At 37.7% G+C, this 19,402-nt stretch overlaps 1 protein-coding gene across 8 annotated transcripts in view; it reads left to right on the top strand.

Moving 5' to 3' along the window:
* Window positions 1–19,402, top strand: part of DNAH10 (dynein axonemal heavy chain 10) — a 183,860-nt gene that overhangs the window by 44,747 nt on the left and 119,711 nt on the right. For 7 of the 8 annotated variants that reach the window (XR_005213945.1, XM_037816529.1, XM_037816528.1 and 4 more), the window contains exons 14-19: window positions 63–188; window positions 1,845–2,017; window positions 2,442–2,593; window positions 8,783–8,947; window positions 9,585–9,792; window positions 14,247–14,403. Coding sequence is in view for 7 of the 8 variants with exons in the window: in XM_037816529.1 (XP_037672457.1) it covers window positions 63–188; window positions 1,845–2,017; window positions 2,442–2,593; window positions 8,783–8,947; window positions 9,585–9,792; window positions 14,247–14,403 (981 nt within the window). In the remaining variant the exon portion in view is untranslated. Of the gene's footprint in view, window positions 1–62; window positions 189–1,844; window positions 2,018–2,441; window positions 2,594–8,782; window positions 8,948–9,584; window positions 9,793–14,246; window positions 14,404–19,402 lie in introns of those variants that run through there. The other variant, XM_037816532.1, reaches the window with a different exon arrangement.

The raw sequence follows: 19,402 nt of genomic DNA, 5'->3' as shown, positions 1-19,402 counted from the left end.
TTAAGAGAATGGGAAAATGTTATTTCCAAGGACGAAATGGCATTTGCTTGAATTTTTGGTAGGTAAAACAAAAGTACTTGGAAGTGGGTAGGAGAATGAAGGATTATGAAGATACAAAGTATGAGCACTGGAAAGAGACAACAGAACAAATCCTCCCAACCCTGATGAAGAAGAGTCTGCTTACCAAGGTACGTACTTCTGGACCCTCTTCCCTGGTGATGGCATCTGTCTTTTTCTGGAGGTTTGATTTCGTTGACCCTCATTCAAGATGTTGATTGATATTTCCCAAATCAAACACATGAAAGGGTAGGGGTTGACTAAGGAGAAGAGGAGAGCCAGAAAGGAAAGAGTATAGAGTCAGCACAACGGTTAGGAACACAGGCTGGAACCCAGCACAGCTGCTTACTTCTTTGGCCCCTGGCTTAACCCTGAGCCTGTTTCCCCGTTTATTAACATGGGTTGGATCAGATGACACAAACACATGAAGGATCAGTAGAACCAGATCAGTTAGCTGACAGTTGACCACTTTTGACTTTTTCAAAAATGTGCCATTTTGATGATTCATCCTTCTACTTAGCACTGAGCCTGGCACATAATAAATGCTCAGTAATATTAGCTGTTAGGGAGGAAAGAGTTGGGCCTGGCAGTTTTAGGTCTTTGGTGTCTGAAATTCTGAAGCAGGTATCAACATGATTAGAGAAGGCCAGATGGCATTTATGGGGAACTGGGCTGCTCATAGCCCATCAGAAGAGACAGCTGTTTCTCACCTCCAGCCTATTCCTGCCACATTCTGTAAGATTTTCCATTTTTTTCAAGGGAAGAATTTGCCCACTTTTTTTGTTTTTTAATTCTGGAATTTTTTATTTGCATGTGTTGTTCCTTCTGCTGAGATTTGCCTTCTACCATCTCTCTTCTGAGATACTCTGTCATTTAAGCCTTCCTTCCTCTGTGCTCTCTTAGCATCTTTTTTTTTTAAATTCAGTTTTATTGAGAAATATTCACATACCATACAATCATCCATAGTGTACAATCAACTGTTCATAGTACCATCTTATAGTTGTACATTCATCACCCCAATCTATTTTTGAACATTTTTCTTACACCAGATAGAATCAGAATCAGAATAAAAATAAAAAAAAAAAAAAATAAAACACACAGATCACCCCCCTGTTCCCACCCTATTTTTCATTTAGGTTTTGTCCCCATTTTTCTACTCATCCATCCATACACTGGATAAAGGGAGTGCAATCCATAGGGTTTTCACAGTCACACTGTCACCCATTGTAAGCTACACTGTTATACAATTGTCTTTAAGAGTCAAGGCTACTGGGTTGGAGTTTGGTAGTTTCAGGTATTTACTTCTAGCTATTCCAGTATATTAAAACCTAAAAAGTGCTATCTGAATAGTGTGTAAGAATGCCCACCAGAGTGACCACTCGACTCCATTTGAAATCTCTCAGCCAGTGAATCTCCATTTTGTTTCATTTCGCATCCCCCTTTTGGTCAAGAAGATGTTCTCAATCCCACAATGCCAGGTCCAGATTCATCCCCGGGAGTCATATCCTGTGTTGCCAGGGAGATTTACACCCCTGGGAGTCAGGTCCCACGTAGGGGGGAGTTGCCCACTTTTTAAATATTGGCAACTAATTTAGATTCTTTATAAATTCTATTTGCCTAACAAAGCATGTATTTTAGCTGGCCCCAGTGCAGGTTGCCAGTTCCCCAGTATGTTAAGGCATTAAGGGCCCTGCCTTTATCTTTTCAAATTCACTTTAGCTTGGTTCGTATGGATCCGATAGCTTCTTGCACTGATTTCCCGTACTTATGAAATGTTTCTTCTACAGACATCGGCCATTACTGATGAGACCGCCAGCTCTGACAAGGGGACTATTTTTGCAATCAATTTTTCCCCTGCTCTCAGAGAGATTATTAATGAGGCAAAGTACTTGGAACAGCTGGGATTCACCGTCCCTGAATTAGCAAGAAATGTTGCATTACAGGAGGACAAATTTCTTAGGTAAAAATATTCTCCTGTTAAATCAGCAGTAAATGTTTTGGTCTTGGGACACCTTACACTCCTAAAAGTCATTGAGGATTCCCCACACCAAAGCTTTTGTTCTAGTTTTATAACTATTGATATTTACCATACCAGAAATAAAAACCTAGAAATGTTTAAAATATGTGTTTATTAATTCATTTAAAATGACCACAGTAAAACCATCATGTTAACATCAGTAACATTTTAAAATGAAAAGGACCATATTTTCCAAAAAAAAGAAAGTTAATGAGAAGAGTGGCATTGTTTAAAACAGAAATTTATCTGCGAATCTCTTGATTTGCAGAGTTGTAGTTGGCTAGTGGTCTTTTGTAACCCGTCCATAAGGCTTTTAAGCTTTTTGTGAACTTACTTGTATGCCCCTTGTGCCATTGACTTTGTGCAGGTACACAGAAGGCATACAGCACATGTTGGATCATTATCACATGCTTGTGGGGACATTAAATGAGGCGGAATCTGTTCTTCTTAAGGATCATTCCCAGGAGTTAGTGAGAGTGTTCGGGTCTGGATATAAGAGATTAAACTGGAACTCACTAGGTAACGTAATTCATCTCTATTTATTGCCTTTTAGATGCTGGGATGCAAAAATAATTCTGTTAGATTATTTTAGTTAAATTATAATATTTGTGTATATGTAGATAAAATTAACAGGTAATTTTTGAGAGTTCATAAAGTACACTTTACAGAACTTAGAATTAATCTCAAAGTTTCATTGGGGTTGAGGATGTAATGCCATTTCAATAGTCTGCTGACCCAAAGCTTTCTGCTTTGAAAGTAAAGCGTCCTTGACTTTTTATATTAAAAATGTAATTTCGAGATAATTAAGATTAACATGCGGTTGTAGGAATGAATTCAGAGAGATCCTTTGGTTGGTTACCCCAGGGGTGACTTCTTGCAAAACTCTGATACAGTATCACAACCAGTACGACATTTACCCAATCAAGATCCAGAACATTCCATCACCACAAGAATTCCTCATGTAGCCCGTTTATAGCTACACCCTCTTCCATCCTGTTCCCACCCTTTCCTTAATTTCTGGCAGTGACTAATCTGTTTTCCATTTCTATAATTAAGTCATTTCAAGAGTGTTGCATAAATGGAATAATGCAGCATATAATGTTCTTGGATTGGCTTTTTTCATTCAGCATAATTCTCCAGAGATTCTTGCAGGTTGTTGTATGTATTAATATTTCATTCCGTTTGTATTGCTGAGTTGTACTCCTAGTGTAGATGTACCACAGTTTGTTTAACAATTCACACATTAAAAGACATCAGGATTATTTCGTTTGGCTATTATAAATAAAGCTGCTATGAGCATTTGTATATAGGCTTTATAGTGAACATATGGGTCATATGGTAGTTTTATGTTTAGTTCACTTTCAAAGAAATGACAAACTGTTTTCCAGAGTGGCTTACCATTTTTCATTTCTGCTAGCAATGTATGAATGATATTCATCCTCAATAGCATTTGGTATTGTCACTGTTTTTTTATTTTAGCCATTGTGATTAATATGTTGTAGTATCTTGTTGTGATTTTAATTTGCATTTCCCTAATGGCTAATGACATTGAACATCTTTTCATGCTTATTTGCCATCTGTATATCTGCTTCAGTGAAATGTCTTTTGTCTATTTTCTGATTAGATCATTTAGTTTTTTCCCCACTGTTTAGTTTCGTGAGTTCTTTTTATGTTCTAGATAGCTGTCCTTTGTTGGATGTGTGGTTTGCAAATATTTTCTCCCACTCTGTAGACTGCATTTTCATTCTGTTAACAAGACCTTTTGCAGAGCAAAATATTTCCATTTTGATGAAGTCCAATTTATCACAGTTTTCCTTTTATGGGTCATACTTTTGGTGTTAAGGATAAGAACTCTGCCTAGCCCAGGATTCTGAAAATTCTCTCCAGTGTTTTTTTCTAAAAAATGTTGCAGTTTTATTGTTTCTATTTAAGTCTGTGATCATTTTGTGATATCTTTGTGAGGTGTGAGACTTAAGTTGAGGTTTATTTTTTCTTGCCTATGGATGTCCAGTTGCTCCAGCACCATTTATTGAAAAGGCTATTTTTCTTCAATTGAATTGCTTTTGCACCTTTGTCAAAAATCAGTTGGACTTTATTTGTGTGGGTCTATTTCTGGGTTCTCTATTCTGTTCCATTGTTCAATGTGTCTGTCCGTTTGTCAGTACCACACAGTTGTTATTACTATAGCTATATAGTAATTTTAAAATTGGGTAAACTTATCCCTACCAATTTATTCCTTTTAAAAAATTGTTTTGTTCTTTTGCCTTTCCATGTAAATTTCAGAAAAATCTTGTCTAGATTTACAAAAAAAACTCTTGCTGGGGAATTTGATGGGAATTGTGTTAAATCTGTATATCAGTTTAGGGAGAATTTACATCTGTATTCTGTTGAATCTTCCAATTTGTGAATATGGTTTGTCTTTCTATTTATTTTGCTCTTCTTTGATTTCTTTCATTGGCATTGTGTAGTTTTAAGCGTACAAGTCCTGTACATGTTTTGTTAGAGTTACACCTAAATATCTAAATTTTAAAAAGTGATTGTAAATGGCATTGTGTTTTTAATATCCGTGTCCGTGTCTTCATTGCTAGTGAGTATGTAGAAATATAGCCGAATTCTGTAAGTTTGTCTTTTATTCTGTGGCCTTGCTGAACTCATTTATCAGTACTAGGGTTTTTTTTCTTTTTTCTTTTTTTGTATATTCCTTGGGATTTTCTACTTAGACAATCATGCCATTTGCAAAAAGGGATAATTTTCCTTCTTCCTTTTTGATCTTTATGCCTTTTATTTCCTTTTTTTGCCTTTCTGCACTCGCTAGAACTTCCACTGGTAAGAATAGCAAAAGCACTCAGTATTTCACCAGTAAATGAGGTGTTTTTGTATATGCTCTTTATCATGTTGAGGAACTTCCCCTTTATTTCTATTTTTCTGAGAGTTTTTTTTTTTAATCATGAATGGGCATTGCATTTTTGTAAATGGTTTTTCTGCATTGATTGATATGATCACCTATTTTTTCTTCTTTGGCCTGTTAGTATGGTGAATTACATTGATAGAATCTTGAATGGTGAATAAACTTTGTATCCCTGGAATAAACTTCACTTGGTCATGGTGTGTAATTCTTTTTGTATATTGCCGAATTCAATTTGGTAGTATTATGTTAAGGGGTTTTGTAGGGGGATATTGGTTTGTAGTTTTCTTCTTTTGTACTGTCTTTGGCTGGTGTTGGTGTTAGGGTAATACTAATTGGAAAGGGTTCTCTCCTCTTCTCTTTTCTGGAAGAGATTGTGTAGAGTTGTTTTTCTTTAAATGTTTCATAGAATTCTCCACTGAAACCATTTGGGCTTGGAAATTTTGGGGGTGGTTTAAAAGTGTGGATTTAATTTACTCAATAATTATAGGGGTGTCACACATTATCTATTTAATATTGGGTGAGTTATGAAAGTTGGTGGTTTTTGAGGAAGGTCCATTTTGTTTAGGTTGTCAAATGTATGTCTGTAGAATTGTTTGTAATATTCCTTATTATCCCTTTGATGTCTCTGGGATCTGTAGTGATATTTTATGTTTCATACCTGATGTTGGTAATTTGTGTCTTCTCTTTTTATGCCTCTTCAGTCTTGCTAGAAGCTTGTGAGTTTTGTTGGTTTTGTTAAAGAACCAGCTCTTTGTTTCATTGATTTTTTTCTGTTGTTTTCTATTATCAATTTCGTTGATTTCTGTTCTTATCTTTATTATTTCCTTTATTCTGCTTGCTTTGGGTTTATTTTGCTCTTCTTTCTAGGTTCTTGAGGTGGGAGCTTAGATTACTGAATTGTGATTTTTCCTATTTTTCTACTATACATATTTAGTGCTGTGAATTTCACTCTAAGCACAGCTTTAGCTATGTCTCACAAGTTTGGATGTGCTATATTTTCATTTTATTCAGTTAAATGTATCTTTAAAAATTCCCATTTATATTTCCTCTTTTACTCATAGGTTATTTATTTTTATTATTTAGAAGTGTTTTATTTCATTTCCAAGTGTTTGAAGATTTCCCTGTTATCTTTTCTGTTGTTGATATACAGTTTGATTCCATTGTGCACACTTGGTTTGCTTTCAATTTATGACCCAGGATATGGTCTATCTTGGTATAGTTTTTATGGGCCCTTGAAAAGAATGTGTAGTCTCCTGTTGTTGAGTGTAATGTCCTATAAATGCTGATTATACCCTTTTGGTTGATAGTGTTGAATTTTTCTGTATCCTTGCTAATTTTCTGTCTAGTTGTTCTGTCAGTTGCTGAGAAAGGGGTGTTGAAGTCTCCAACTATAATTGTAGATTTGCCTATTTCTCCTTTCAGGTCTATCAGTTTTTGCTTCACACATTTTGCAGCTCTTGTAAACACATTTAGTATTGCTGTTTTCTTGACAAATTGAACCCTTTCATCATCATATGATGTGCAGCTCTCTCTCTGCTAGCTTTTTAGAAGTTCTGAAGCCTACTTTATCTGATAGTAATATTGTCACTCCTGCTTTCTTTTGATCAATGCTTGTATGTTGCATCTTTTTCCATCCTTTACCTTCAACCTATGTAAACTATTATATTTGTAGTTAGTTTTTGGTGGACAGCATATAGGTGGGTCATATTTTTAAATCTCCTCTGCCAATCTCTGCATTTAGACTATTTACATTTAATGTAATTATTGACCTGTTATCGACTTGTTAGGGCTTATCTGCCTTTTGTTTTTCTTTTTGTTCTCTCTGTTTTGTGTTTATGTTTTCTTTTATTATGGGCTGCTTGAACGCTTTTAAGAACTTTTGATTTATCTACCATGTTTTTTAGTGCATCTCTTTGTATACCTTCTTTAGTGATTGTTCTAGGTATTTTATATACATCTAACTGAATATATTTGGTTTGACTAAGTGTAGGAATCTATGGAATTTTACCAGTTGAGTAAAATATAGAAACCTTAACTCCTTTTATGTCCTTTTACTCCCCCCAATAATGTAATTGTCTTAAATGTCTTCTACGTACATTTAGAACCACAACAGATAGTGTTATAACTTTTGCTACAACCATCAAACCTAATTTAGAAAGACCTAGAGAAGAAGAAAAGCCAATTGTATTTACCCATATTTTGCTTACTGTGTTCTTTCTTCTTTCCTGATATTCCAAGATTCCTTCTTGGATCATTTCCTCTCTATTTAGAGAACTTCCTTTAGCCATTCTTTTAGGGTAGGTCTGTGGTGATATATGCTGTTAGTTTTTCTTTGTCAGAATGTCTTCGCTTCCCCTTTGTTACTGTCAGTGGAGGTAGAAGTCCATTTTCCCCGCTTGGCCCCATTCACAGCTAAGGGGGCATATCTTCATTACTGCTGGGTGAGGGTGGGAGGTACGGCTCCCCATGTGTTCTCCACTAACCCTTAGGGTTTGCTTGTTCCTGGCATGGGCGCTTGAGAGTCCTGACTCTCTACTTGTCCTTGTCTGACACCACCCAGCAGGAAATGTTGGGTCACTTAGTTGCAGCCTCATGAGGGCAGAAGTCTAGACTCTCCACTTGACCTTTGCTGGCACAGCTTTTTCTGTGGTGTTTGGCTGGGGTAAAGTTGTGATTGTCTATAATTTTATGCCTAGCTAGGATATCCCCTCCCTGGTCCTTGGGCTAGAGAGAGCAGGCTTTTGTTAGAACTTTTAAAAATGTTCTGTCTATGCCCATTGACATTTCTGGTCACTGGCTTCTTCGTTGCCAACTCTGGGCCACAAGAGAGAAAAGAACACAGGGAGCTCACCACCATGTCATTTCTACCCTCTTGCTGCCTTCTTCCCCTTTCAGAGTCTTCTTAAATTTGTTTTATACATAATGTCCAGGGTTTGAGTTGTACTTAGCAGGAGGAATAGATAAAAGCACATCTACCGCATCTTCTAGGAAGCAGAAGTCCCCTTTATTTTTTTAAACACATGAGCTCCTTTTGCTCTTGTTTTTCCTTCCTTCATTCCCTTGCCTCAAGTCTTTCCCTTCTTTTTCATTTCCTTTTCTTCTCTTCTTTCCTTTGCCCTTCATTCCCTTGCCTCAAGTCTTTCCCTTCTTTTTCATTTCCTTTTCTTCTCTTCTTTCCTTCTCTTTCTTGTGGTGTAGTGTGTAGACTGTGAACTCCAGAGCGAGGTTCTGGGCTGAAAGTCCAGCTCTGCTCATGTGGTCCAACATCTTGAGGCTCAATTTCCTCATCTGCAAAATGGGAGTAATCATAGTACCTGATTCATGGGATTGTTGTGAGAATCCGACGACATGTTAAATGTAACCTGCTTAGGCCCGCACCTGACCGATCCTAAGTACTTCACATGTGTTTCTATTCACATTCTTGCTGTTTGCCTTCCTAAGTGCCACATCAAAGGACATCGAGGCAGGGTAGTGTAGAGGGCAGTCTCAGGCTTGGTGGTGACGGGACAACAGGGTTTGGCCACTTCTTTCCCCATGGTGCTTCAGATATGCTATGCTGAAATGGTAATGGATGCATTGTGTTGTGTGGTTGATTCTGGGCACAGGTCTTCTTATTCCCAGTCTCCAGGGGTGCTAAGTGCATCTTTGCCACCTCAAAGACTCCCAGAGTTGGAATGCACAGGATCTTTCCTGTGAAGGAGCACCAGTGTGAACACTACAGAGGAGGGGGAGGGATATGAAAGGAAATAGTTGAAAACTGAGTATCTTCTGTTCTTTTTTTTTTTTTTTCCCCTTCAAAGGTATTGCTGACTACATAACTCGGTGCAAGCAGGCCATTGGGAAATTTGAGTCCCTTGTCCACCAGATTCATAAGAATGCAGATGACATTGCTTCCAGGCTTACATTAATAGAGAACATAAATCTCTTTAAATATCCAGCACCCAGAAGTGAGGAGGAACTGCCAGGTAGAGCTGACTTCTTGTTTCTCTGATGATGCAGTGAATGAAAGTCTCTTGGCCATGATTTTCTTATTTTTGACTCATAAAACCAATCCTTATGATTTCAGTTATTTGCTTGAAAAGATCTTGAGTAATTTTTAGTTTGGGTCATGTTTTATATGTTGCTTAGACAGTTTTACGAATTCTAGAGTCTGTGAAAATCAGTATTTTTGTCAATAATTTTGTAATAGCAATGTGAATTTTATTCTTATGGGCTCACATTTATTTGCTCAAAGGAGATATTTTAAGTGGTCTTAGACTCATCAACAAGAAATTCAGGACAGTGAGAAGAAAAGCAAGATTGTCCAAGATTAAAAAGCCCAAAGATTTTAAAAGCATGAAAAGTGGATGGTAGATGCATAAAGCATGATTATAATAATGCATAATGCATAATGATGCATGCATCATGGGCATTTCTGTGTTGCCATTTCTCTTTTGATTAGGGTGTGTCTTGACTTACTGATGTTGACTGGTTTTCTTCTTTGGGTCAAGGTTAAAGTCTGTTTTTGTATTTCAAAGTTAGACAGCTAATTTTTGGATTGTTTTTTGAGTATTGCCCTTTCCTGTGTTCATAAACTGTTGTCACTGGTGTCTTCCTCTTCAGGTGTGAAGGAGTTCTTTGAGCACATTGACCATGAACGGGCCAAAGATGTGGACCACATGGTCAGGTGGTACCTGGCAATAGGGCCTCTGCTGACCAAGGTTGAAGGTCTTGTTGTACAGACCAACACAGGCAAGGCCCCTAAGCTGGCCTCCTACTACGAATACTGGGAAAATAAAATTTATGAAGTCCTGACAAAGCTCATCCTAAAGTAAGTTCATCTTCTTGTTGTATGTTTTAAAAATGGTGTGATGGATTAGATATTACCTATATGAATAATTAGGGGGTGGAGAAAAAGGTACAGAATAAAAATGAATTGCACAAAGACTGCTTTCTGGCCAAAGAGCACTCATAGAACGAAGGGATGCTTTCCATTTTGACCCACGTTGTGTTAGGCCCCTCTGCACTGTCTGAAAGACGTGTGTGTCTGGTTCAACTGGCAATTGAGAATTGCTATCACTCGTTGTTTACCAAAATCCTGGATAACTTACCCGTATTAAGGGAGGATAATTCAAAGGACATGTGACTCATCCATTCTTCCAGATGGTCTAGAGCATCACGTATTTTTTGAATGCCTATTGTGTGCGCCAGGCACTGTGCTCTGCTCCAGCCTCACACCCAGCAGTCTTGTCCCTTCCCTCCTAGAGCTCATACAGTCCAGCAGTTCATCCAGACGAGGTGAAAGCTGAGTGCTTGCACTTCATTGAGTTGGAAGTCCACGTACTGCTCTGGGATGTGCAGCAAACAGCCTGTATTTCATTCTATGTCATCTATTCATTATCTATCTATCTATCTATCTGTCTATCTATCTATCTATCTATCCATCTATCCATCTATCTCCCTTCTCCCATCCTACTCTATCATCTATCCAGCTGTCATTTATCTATCAATCATCTATCTAATCACTCTAAGAAACCAGCCTATGAAATTCATCCCCATTACTATTTATATCCATACTTTCAAGAATGGCATTCATTTCATCCTGCAATGTCTTCTTTATAAAGAACCCCAGAAGAAATTTCTATAATTTTTTTGACTTTAGCTCCCTGATAAAGTATTTTTCTTTTTCTTTTCTTTCATTTATTTACTGTTTGGTTTTTAAATGGTGTGGACTATAGGAATTGTTAACTTCATAGCTTTCCCTTTACTCCTTTGCTGTTAGGAACTCAGAACCAAATTTATAGTGTGAATACAGCAAGCGTATAGGTATTTATGATTTGCATTTTTAGTGTCGTTCTTGACTCTACATATATATGTATTTTGAATGCAATTTTATTGAACTGTAGTCACATACCATACAGTCATCCAAAGTGTACAGTTGTTCACAGTACCACATAGTTGTACATTTGTCACCACAATCAATTTTTGAACATTTTCATTACTCCAAAAAATAAAAATAAAAATAAACATAAAAATAAAAATAAAAGTAAAAAAGAACACCCAAAACATCCCATACCCCTCCTTCTCCCCTATTACTCATTTACTTTTTGTCCTCATTTTTCTACTCACTTATCCATACACTGGGTAAAGGGAGTGTGAGCCACAAAGTTTTCACAATCAGACAGTCACACCATATAAGCTATATAGTTATATAGTTGTCTTCAAGAATCAAGGATACTGGATTGCAGTTCAGCAGTTTCAGATATTTCCTTCTAGCTATTCCAATACACTAAAAACTAAAAAGGAATATCTGTATAATGCATGAGAGTTACCTCCAGAATGACCTCTCAACTCCATTTGAAATCTCTCAGCCACTGAAACTTTATTTATTTGTTTATTTTTCATTTATCTTCTCCCTTTTGGTCAAGAAGGCTTTTTCAGTCCTACCTTGCTGGGTCCAGGCTCATCCCCAGAAGTCACATCCAGTGTTGCCAGGGAGATTTATACTCCTGAGAGTTATGTCCCATGTAGCAGGGAGGGCAGTGGCTTAGAGAGAGAGGCCACATCTGAGCAACAAAATTGGTTCTCTGGGAGTGACTCTTAGGCATAATTTTAAGTAGGCTTAGCCTCTCCTTTGCAGTAACAAGCTTCATAAGGGCAAGCCCCAAGATCGAGGGCTCGGCCTACTAAACTGGTAGTCCCCAGTGCTTGTGAGAATATCAGGAATTCCCAAGGTGGGGAAGTTTAATATTTCCACATTTTTTCCCAGTCCCTCAAGGGGCTTTGCAAATACTTTTTATTCTCTGCCCAAATCACTCCGGAATGTATTGGGGCTTCACAGTAACCTGTACAAACCAACCAGATCTTACCCCCTATTCAAGGTTCCATGTAATTATGGTATTTGAGTAAACTGACCATACAAGTTAAGTTATATAGTGTACTACAGAAAATACAGCTTTTGCACCAAATAAACATGTCTTCCTTTGGTCCCACACAAAAGTCGAAGTTTTAAAACACAGTTAATATCCTCTACCCTTTAGTCTGATCTACCCCACGAAGTTTTAAAACACAGTTAATACCATCTTCTACCCTTTAGTCTGATCTATCCCAGTCTCAACCAAGTCCATATCGTTCATATCTCCAATCGAAGTCTGATCTTTTCAGCTTCTTTAACAGTTGCTGCATTGGGCAATGCTGACACAGCTGCCGAACTCTGGCTCCGAGACCTAGACTATACAGACAACTGAAGCACCAGGGACCAACCAAGTCATACACAAACAGCTCAGCTTCTCAGAATTTAGAAATAACTGTTACAACTTATGAATAGATATGACTGCTGTAAGAGCTTAAATCTAGGAACCTTTACATAAGCCTTCCCCTTATAACCTGTGCTCCCAGATTCAATTCTCAGAGTTTGCACATTATTGTTACTCCATATTAGTGAGACTTATAATGTTTGTCTTTTCATTTCTGGCTTATTTCACTCAACCTATTGTCCTCAAGGTCCATTCACCTAGTAATCACCTTACAACTTCATTCCTTCTTGCTGCAGCTCAGTATTCCATTGTTTGTATACATGTTCTAGTTTACTAGTGCTGCTGGAATGCAAAACACCAGAGATGGATTGGCTTTTATAAAAGGGGGTTTATTTGGTTACACAGTTACAGTCTTAAGGCCATAAAGTGTCCAAGGTAACACATCAGCAATTTGGTACCTTCACTGGAGGATGGCCAGTGGTGTCCAGAAAACCTCTGATAGCTGGGAAGGCACGTGGCTGGCGTCTGCTCCAAAGTTCTTGTTTAATGCATTTTTTATTGTGAACTTTAACGTATATATACATAACAGTGATAACTGTAAAAATATGATTTAATAAGTAGTTAGAGAACAAATTTCAAAGAATGTCATGGGTCACAGTTCCACAACTTCAGCTATTTCCATTATTGTAAAATATAACATACATACAGAAAGGTGTAAAGTTTCAATGTACAGCTCAACAAGCAGTTATATAGGTAATTAAAAAAATTGTTATGGCTTACAGTTCCACAATTTCAGTTCTTCCCTTGTTATGCAATAGGGTTATATAGAAATGTAAAGACTTCCAAGGCACAATTCAAGAAGTAGCTAGAGAACAAATTTGAAAGGATATTATAGGGTACGGTTCCGCTGTGTCATTTACTTCCTTGCAGCCATTCCAACTCCCCAGCATCCAAATATATATAAGTATATATATATATATATATATATGTATTTATATATTTATATAAAGTTTCAGTATTCATAGACCTTTGTTAAATTTTATCTTGTTTGTTACTACTACTACTTCTCATGTAATTTCTTTCTCCATCTTCAGGGGTGTCTAGGCAGTGAACACCCTAACGTGTTCATATTGAAAGGGGGTGTCGACGTCATGCAGAAGGCGGCTGCATCTGATTGTTGTTCTTTAAGAGGCTGTTACTTCCAGGTTTTAGGACTTGTCTGGCATAGGAACACTGTGGTATATTTAAGTTTCTGAGAGATAAAACTTAGTGAGTGAATCTTTTATAGAAACTCAGGTATTTGGGGGTATTTGGTGGCTACTTTGGTAAGGGCATGGTGTACTGTGGCCATTTGGGATATCTAGCTGGAGCTTGCATAAGAGATACCTCCAGGATAGCCTGTTGACACTATTTGGGATCTCTCAGCCTCTGGACCTCAGCTTTTTGCCTCTCTTTTTTCCCCTTTTTGGTCAAGTAGGCATTTTCAGTCCCTTGCTGCCAGGTCCAGGCTCATTCCTGTGAGTCTTTTCTCACGTCGCCAGGGAGAGTCGTTCCCCTGGAAGTCATATCCCTTGTAGGGGGGAGGTTAATGAATTTATTTGCTGAGTTGGGCTGAGAGAGAGAAAGACCGCATCTGAGCAACAGAAGAGGCTCTCTGGAGGTGCCTCTTAGGCATAATTATAGGAGGCCTCAGCCTCCCTTTTACAACCCTAACTTTCACAGGAGCAAGCCTCAAGTCAGGGGCTTGATTTACTAAGTAGTGGGTTACTAATTTCACTTAATATATAGTCTATCCCAAGATAAATGGTCAGTTTCTTTCATTATCTTCACTTAGTTGTACAATTATCATCACTGTCAAAAAATAATATATAATAAAATCACTGAAAACTGTTCATTATATCTCTAAAATGTGTTATTCCTTGTAATAGGCTTTTTTACATGTGGTTTCCATGATTCTGGTTAATTCCATCAATTGTTTGATACATTTCACATGAAGGAGTACTGAGTCTTTATTTCTAACCCCTCCTAGGAATTTGCAGTCTTTTAATTGTCTAATGCTTGGAGACGTCCCTTTGTTCCAAACGGAAACCATTTTGACTGCTCCCGAGATTATCCTTCATCCCAATGCAAATGAGATTGACAAAATGTGTGTCCACTGTGTCCGAGGTTGCGTGGAGATCACCAAGGTAAGGGCAGAAGCGTCTGTACTGTTTCACAGGTGGCTTCTTATGACTGGGCCTGCTCAGTTGTTGGAAGCAACTTACCTAGGAGACCAAGCACACAGGTTCCAGTTCTACTCCTCATCACAGAACTGTCTTTTCCTGGTTCTTCTCCTTCGAGATCTCTAAATTTGGAGCACCCCAAGGCTTGATCCTGGCTCCTCTTTCTTCTCTCCTTACCCTGTCTCTACATAACAAAAACCACATGGCTTATATATATATATATGTATAAACTTCTATTTATTTATCTTTTTTTCTTGCAATTTTATTGAGATATAATCACATACAATAACAGTCACCCAAAATGTACAATCAGTTGTTCACAGTATCATCATATAGTTGTGTATTCATCACCACAGTCAATTTTTGAATGTTTTCATTTCTTCAAAAAAAAAGAAGAAAAGTAAAAGTAAAAAAAACACCCCAAACAGTTCACCCCCCATCCCCCCATTGGCTTTTCTTTTTTAAACTTTTTATTTTGAAATAATTTTAAACTTACAGGACAGTTGCAAAAGTAATACAGACCCCATATAGAGAACTCCAACATACCTCTATCCCCCAGATACACCATACCCCATTTACCAATTTTAATATTTTGCCACCTTTGTTGTATCATTCTATCCACCTATCATTCATCTATCTTCTTTCTTTCTTCCTTCCTTCCTTCATCCCTCCCTTCCACCCCCCCCCCCGTCTCTCTCTGATGTACTAAAGTGTTTAGTTTTGAGGAGATCCCATTTATCTGTTTCTTTGTTGATTGCTCACACTTTGGCTGTAAGGTCTAGGAAACCACCTCCTATCTCAAGATCTTCAAGATATTTCCCTACATTTTCTTCTAAAAGTCTTATGGTCTTAGCGCTAATGTTTAGGTTTTTGATCCATTTTGAGTTAATTTTCATATAAGGTGTGAGCTAGGAGTCCTCTTTCATTCTTTTGGATATGGATATCCAGTTATCCAAACACCATTTATTGAAGAGCCTGCTCTGTCCCAGTTGCTTTGGCTTGACTGCCTTATCAAAGATCAATTATCCGTAGATGAGAGAGTCTATCTCTGGACACAATTCAATTCCATTGATCGGTATATCTATCTTTATGCCAGTACCATGCTGTTTTGACCGCTGTAGCTTTGTAGTATGCTTTAAAGTCAGGTAGTGTGAGACTTCCCTCTTCATTCCTCTTAAGATATTTTTGACTATTCGGGGCACCCTGCACTTCCAAATAAATTTGGTTATTGGTTTTTCTATTTCTGTAAAGTAAGTTTTTGGGATTTTAATTGGTATTGCATTGAATATAAATCTGTATAGGTAGAATTGACATCTTAACTATATTTAGTCTTCCAATCTATGAATACAGTATGTTCTTCCATTTTTTTAAGGTCCTGTTTGATTCTTTTAGCAGTTTCTTATAGTTTTCTCTGTATATGTCTTTTGTGGCCTTGGTTAAGTTTATTCCTAAATACTTGATTCTTTTGGTTGCTATTGTAAATGGAATTTTTTTCTTGATTTCCTCCTCCTGTTCCTCATTACTTGTGTATAGGAACATTACAGATTTTTGCATGTTGATATTGTGGCCTGTCACTTTGCAGTATCATTGATTAGCTCTAGCAGCGTTGCTGTAGATTTTTCTGGATCTTCGACATATAGGTTCATGTCATCTGCAAACAGTGAAAGTTTTATTTCTTCCTCTCCAGTTTGGATGTCTTTTTTTTTTTTTTTTTAGGGTTTTTTTTTTTTTTTTTTTTTTTTTAATCATCATTTTATTGAGATATATTCACATACCACGCAGTCATACAAAACAAATTGTACTTTCGATTGTTTACAGTACCATTACATAGTTGTACATTCATCACCTAAATCAATCCCTGACACCTTCATTAGCACACACACAAAAATAACAAGAATAATAATTAGAGTGAAAAAGAGCAATTGAAGTAAAAAAGAACACTAGGTACCTTTGTCTGTTTGTTTGCTTCCCCTACTTTTCTACACATCGATCCATAAACTAGACAAAGTGGAGTTTGGTCCTTATGGCATTCCCAATCCCACTGTCACCCCTCATAAGCTACATTTTTATACAACTGTCTTCGAGATTCATGGGTTCTGGGTTGTAGTTTAATAGTTTCAGGTATCCACCACCAGCTACCCCAATTCTTTAGAACCTAAAAAAGGTTGTCTAAAGTGTGCGTAAGAGTGCCCACCAGAGTGATCTCTCGGCTCGTTTTGGAATCTCTCTGCCACTGAAGCTTATTTCATTTCCTTTCACATCCCCCTTTTGGTCAAGAAGATGTTCTCCATCCCACGATGCCGGGTCTACATTCCTCCCCGGGAGTCATATTCCACGTTGCCAGGGAGATTCACTTCCCTGGGTGTCTGATCCCACGTAGGGGGGAGGGCAGTGATTTCACCTTTCAAGTTGGCTTAGCCAGAGAGAGAGGGCCACATCTGAGCAACAAAGAGGCATTCAGGAGGAGACTCTTAGGCACAAATACAGGGAGGCCTAGCCTCTCCTTTGCAGCAACCGTCTTCCCAAGGGTGAAACTTATGGTAGAGGGCTCAACCCATCAAACCACCAGTCCCCTATGTCTGTGGTCATGTTAGCAACCATGGAGGTGGGGTAGGCGAATACCCCTGCATTCTCCACAGGCTCCTCAAGGGGGCACTACATCGTTTTTTTTGTTTTTTTTTTTTTTCCTTGTTTGTCTTTTTTCTTTTTTTTTTTTTTTTTTAACTTTCCCTTCTTTTTTCAAATCAACTGTATGAAAAAAAAAGTTAAAAAGAAAACAAACATACAATAAAAGAACATTTCAAAGAGACCATAGCAAGGGAGTAAGAAAAAGACAACTAACCTAAGATAACTGCTTAACTTCCAACATGTTCCTACTTTACCCCAAGAAAGTTACATACTATAGCAACATTTCAGTGAACTTGTTCCTACTACATCCATCAGAAATTAACAGACCATAGTCATTTCTGGGCATCCCCAGAACGTTAAATAGCTTATCTGTTCTTCTTGGATTATTGTTCCCCCTTCCTTAATTGCTCTCTACTGCTAGTTCCCCTACATTCTACATTATAAACCATTTGTTTTACATTTTTCAAAGTTCACATTAGTGGTAGCATATAATATTTCTCTTTTTGTGCCTGGCTTATTTCGCTCAGCATTATGTCTTCAAGGTTCATCCATGTTGTCATATGTTTCACCAGATCGTTCCTTCTTACTGCCGCGTAGTATTCCATCGTGTGTATATACCACATTTTATTTATCCACTCATCTGTTGATGGACATTTGGGTTGTTTCCATCTCTTGGCAATTGTGAATAATGCTGCTATGAACATTGGCGTGCAGATATCTGTTCGTGTCACTGCTTTCCGATCTTCCGGGTATATCCCGAGAAGTGCAATCGCTGGATCGAATGGTAGCTCTATCTCTAGTTTTCTAAGGAACTGCCAGACTGACTTCCAGAGTGGCTGAACCATTATACAGTCCCACCAACAATGAATAAGAGTTCCAATTTCTCCACATCCCCTCCAGCATTTGTAGTTTCCTGTTTGTTTAATGGCAGCCATTCTAACCGGTGTTAGATGGTATCTCATTGTGGTCTTAATTTGCATCTCTCTAATAGCTAGTGAAGCTGAACATTTTTTCATGTGTTTCTTGGCCATTTGTATTTCCTCTTCAGAGAACTGTCTTTTCATATCTTTTGCCCATTTTATAATTGGGCTGTCTGTACTATTGTCATTGAGTTGTAGGATTTCTTTGTATATGCAAGATATCAGTCTTTTGTCAGATACATGGTTTCCAAAAATTTTTTCCCATTGAGTTGGCTGCCTCTTTACCTTTTTGAGAAATTCCTTTGAGGTGCAGAAACTTCTAAGCTTGAGGAGTTCCCATTTATCTATTTTCTCTTTTGTTGCTTGTGCTTTGGGTGTAAAGTCTAGGAAGTGGCCTCCTAATACAAGGTCTTGAAGATGTTTTCCTACATTATCTTCTAGGAGTTTAATGGTACTTTCTTTTATATTGAGATCTTTGGTCCATTTTGAGTTAATTTTTGTGTAGGGGGTGAGGTAGGGGTCCTCTTTCATTCTTTTGGATATGGATATCCAACTCTCCCAGCCCCATTTGTTGAAAAGACCATTATGGCTCAGTTCGGTGACTTTGGGGGCCTTATCAAAGATCAGTCGGCCATAGATCTGAGGGTCTATCTCTGAATTCTCAATTCGATTCCATTGATCTATATGTCTATCTTTGTGCCAGTACCATGCTGTTTTGGCAACTGTGGCTTTATAATAAGCTTCAAAGTCAGGGAGTGTAAGTCCTCCCACTTCGTTTTTCTTTTTTAAAGTGTCTTTAGCAATTCGAGGCATCTTCCCTTTCCAAATAAATTTGATAACTAGCTTTTCCAAGTCTGCAAAGTAGGTTGTTGGAATTTTGATTGGGATTGCATTGAATCTGTAGATGAGTTTGGGTAGAATTGACATCTTAATGACATTTAGCCTTCCTATCCATGAACATGGAATATTTTTCCATCTTTTAAGGTCCCCTTCTATTTCTTTTAGTAGAGTTATGTAGTTTTCTTTGTATAGGTCTTTTACATCTTTGGTTAAGTTTATTCCTAGGTACTTGATTTTTTTAGTTGCTATTGAAAATGGTATCTTTTTCTTGAGTGTCTCTTCAGTTTGTTCATTTCTAGCATATAGAAACATTACTGACTTATGTGCATTAATCTTGTATCCCGCTACTTTGCTAAATTTGTTTATTAGCTCTAGTAGGTGTATCGTTGATTTCTCAGGGTTTTCTAGATATAAGATCATATCATCTGCAAACAGTGACAGTTTTACTTCTTCTTTTCCAATTTGGATGCCTTTTATTTCTTTGTCTTGCCGGATTGCCCTGGCTAGCACTTCCAGCACAATGTTGAATAACAGTGGTGACAGCGGGCATCCTTGTCTTGTTCCTGATCTTAGAG

This window comes from Choloepus didactylus, chromosome 23, assembly GCF_015220235.1.
Source record: "Choloepus didactylus isolate mChoDid1 chromosome 23, mChoDid1.pri, whole genome shotgun sequence".
NCBI lineage: Eukaryota > Metazoa > Chordata > Mammalia > Pilosa > Megalonychidae > Choloepus > Choloepus didactylus.
Note: the sequence above shows the minus strand (reverse complement) of the source record. Positions and strands in the feature narration are given on the sequence as shown.